The sequence below is a fragment of the Anopheles gambiae genome, chromosome 3 (assembly GCF_943734735.2).
Source record: "Anopheles gambiae chromosome 3, idAnoGambNW_F1_1, whole genome shotgun sequence".
NCBI classification, from domain to species: Eukaryota; Metazoa; Arthropoda; class Insecta; order Diptera; family Culicidae; genus Anopheles; species Anopheles gambiae.
In genome coordinates, this window is record NC_064602.1 from 69607207 (window position 1) to 69610277 (window position 3071).

Below are 3071 nucleotides of genomic sequence, written 5' to 3' on the forward strand. Positions count from 1 at the left end.
ACTCTTTTCGTCTGCCGTTCTGTGTGTGTTTGCGCGAACAATCACAGACAGTTTGGTCAAGCAAGTGCTTATGATTGCTAAGCACTCAGGTTCTGCTTGATCCTCGGAGCACGAGATTTGCAAGAGCTTTCGGACACCTTGCGCCTTACTTCCGTTGATTGATGCTCGTGGCCATAGACTTGGCAAATAGCTGCGTCCTGGAATTTGTATCACCAATGAAGAGATGGTGTACACCCACCAGTCTAGACGTCCTTTTCTTAACAACTTACCCTCAGAAATGTATTTCGGAGAATTAGCAAGTGATAAACAACTTCCGACGCTCATACACTCAACAAGTCCTCATTTATTGTTTACCGAACAGCGCGAGCAGAACTAAATTCTACGCCAAAATTCCACGGAACATCTCCCGCTCCAGCCATCCCATGTAGTGGCTAATGTTCGTGTACACCCCTGGCACACCGTCCCGGCCACAGCGAGGCCACCCGAAGCTGGTTATGCCGGCCAAATACCACACACCACCCACCGCTTCCATCAGCGGCCCGCCCGAATCCCCATGGCACGTGTCCTCATCGCGAATGCCACCAGCACATATATGGCCCAACCCAACACCGACCCCACTGGGCACCTGGAACAGCTTCTTGCACCGCTCCTTGTTGAATGCGCGAAGATTGATCTGCTTCAGCTGGTACGACATACCGGTGGCTATTCGGGAGGAGGGAATCGTAAATTAAAATGCATTCCATTGTCCATGCAGGTGTCATCTTCTCTACGCCACTGTGTACTTACACTCCTTCCCTGATTCGGTCGAACCCCAGCCTGCTGCTGTGTACTCTATTTCTGGATCATCCGACGACCCAAACGGTAACTGGGCCGTGTCGTTGGAAACGGGCAAACATATCGGTGCGACAAAGACATTGTACTCCACGTCCGCTGCCAGTTCGATCAGCACAATATCGTTCACGTGTACGCCCGCGTTAACGCGATACTCGGGATGCTGCTCAAAGCGGGCGACGTCGTAATCCTTCCGGCAGATCGGTACGTCGTAGCCTTTGACCTGCTTGCAGTCTTTGCTTCCACGGTGGTTCATGAAATTCCATTCCGCAACGCGCACCGAGTGGCTGGAGTGGTGATGTGAGATAATAATAAATCTCTGTTAGCAACGAGCGGTTTCGATTAGAATCGGAATAATCGGTGGAATTCATCATGACATTCCCTCCGTGCGAGAGAGGTATTGAACGTGCACTGATAGGTGTAATTGAAAGTATGCTATGCGCAATAGATCGTTTGTCATAAGGCCGTCAGGAGACCTTTTTCGAAAGCATTGATGTGTTCCTTACTTTCTTACCCATTTCTTCATACTTACATTTTCCATCCCTTGCTCTTTGCTGCGGTGAAACAGTGGGCAGCACTCAGCACAAACCGCTTGCTAACCAGTGATGCGCCACAGTTGCCGTGAATCTTACGATTGCGTGCCTGAAACCGCAGCAACGCCATCCAAGGAAATTCGCCCAGCTCCGTATCGTTGCCACCGATGATACGAACGCCAAAAACGGACGGCCCACAGTTCGGCTCGTTCACAAACGCAGGACAGCATACGAGGGCCCCTCCATCGGGCCGTGTGCCACACTGCAGCCCCTCCAGGTGAACGGTATCGCTGTGCGCAAACAGATCCTTCCGCAGTAAGTCAAGAACGTAGCCACACTCACGCACCCGTACACAGCGTCCGGCGGTCCCGTTTGGCGTGGTGCACGGTTTGTGCTCCTGTCCATGGCCCTGGTCGATGGCGATCACCAGCAAGCAAAGCAAACCACAAGCTACGTACCGCCGGCTATACATTTCGAAAACTGCACAGTGTGGTAAACGATCCGCAAGCAATGAACTGTGGAACAGCACTGAACAGCACTTTGCAGCAAGATTATGACACAGATTCGGTGACATAGTATTGATGACGGAAGCGAAAAAACGCCCCTCTTTTGTAAATTGCATCATTGCCGTTGATGTGGGGAATCACCGAGGTTTTGTGAATTACGCATTGCCAAATGCAGCAGAGAGTTGTTTTTGTTCTCTCTTTTTGAGGAGAGAAATAGACGGTCCATTATACTTGAAGCTACAGATGGATTCATCGTCTTTATCTAATTTTAATAATAAAACATTTGTAAGAAAAAAAATCGTATATGCCTTGAACGCTGCGATTAATTATTGCTATAGAACATCGGACAACCGGATTCTTTATTATCTTTCGCCCTCACACTGTGTTATTCATATGATCCAGACATACAGTGGTTCACAAAATTTAGGTACGGCATGGAATAACGTTTTCGGATCGTTTAACTTACTACGTTTTAAAATTATCGTCATATTTTTAGGGAAAGGACGTCTTAATTACTTATTATTTTTTGTATATTTAAGGATCAAAACAATTTAAAACATGTTTTTAAACATCAATTTAACCACCTGCAAGTCAAGAATTCATTTGTAACCAAGTAAATAGAAGTTAAATTGGCTGAAAAAAATCCATTAGAATATAAACGTTTATTTTGGAATTATTTGCAAATTGATATTTTGTGCAAATTACTCGAAGTTTGATTGTAAACTAGTATTTTTGTATCTTTCTTTATTTTTTTTCTTTTTTTTTCTTTTGTAAGTATAATAATGTATCTTTCTTTCGTTTTTACTACTGTCATTGAGATCTTTGAACTCTTATCGGGGAAATATTTTTCTGGTTTATTGATATGCAATCGGGAAAGGTCAGAGGCTCATGAAATGCCTGATCTTGAAGTGTTTATTAGCAAAGAGCATCACAGACGCGGTTCAGGCTATCATCTTTTGTCACTCTTTCACTATTCCCAGAGAATAATGAATGGTTGTTAACGACTACAAATAAAAATATGGCAAAACATTGCGAAGTTTATTTGCAATATTTCGTTACGCCTATGTCAGCTTTTTAACCGTTTTAGCACCATTTATATATGGTTTCCCACGATTTATTGGTCAGTTCCCATAATCTTTTGGGCTAGTCTCAATTTATTTATCGTAACCCATAGATTTTTGGTTCGTTCCCATAATTTATT

At 44.6% G+C, this 3071-nt stretch overlaps 1 protein-coding gene across 1 annotated transcript; it reads right to left on the minus strand.

Moving 5' to 3' along the window:
- Window positions 1-323: 323 nt before the first annotated feature.
- On the minus strand, window positions 324-1912 carry LOC1271130 (CLIP domain-containing serine protease B14). The gene is made up of 3 exons (XM_309876.5): window positions 1364-1912; window positions 787-1118; window positions 324-702 (listed from the first exon to the last, which is right to left on the minus strand). The coding sequence occupies exons 1-3, from the start codon at window positions 1834-1836 to the stop codon at window positions 380-382; spliced, it is 1128 nt and encodes a 375-aa protein (XP_309876.5). The 5' UTR covers window positions 1837-1912; the 3' UTR covers window positions 324-379.
- Window positions 1913-3071: the final 1159 nt, after the last annotated feature.

What these genes read in the sequence shown, in the direction of transcription:
- LOC1271130 (XM_309876.5), bottom strand. Translation starts at nt 1,836, where the DNA reads ATGTATAGCCGGCGGTACGTAGCTTGTGGTTTGCTTTGCTTGCTGGTG. An exon ending in AAGAGCAAGGGATGGAAAAT is followed by an intron (nt 1,119 to 1,363) that starts GTAAGTATGAAG and finishes TCACCACTCCAG; the next exon opens with CCACTCGGTGCGCGTTGCGG. An exon ending in GACCGAATCAGGGAAGGAGT is followed by an intron (nt 703 to 786) that starts GTAAGTACACAG and finishes CCTCCCGAATAG; the next exon opens with CCACCGGTATGTCGTACCAG.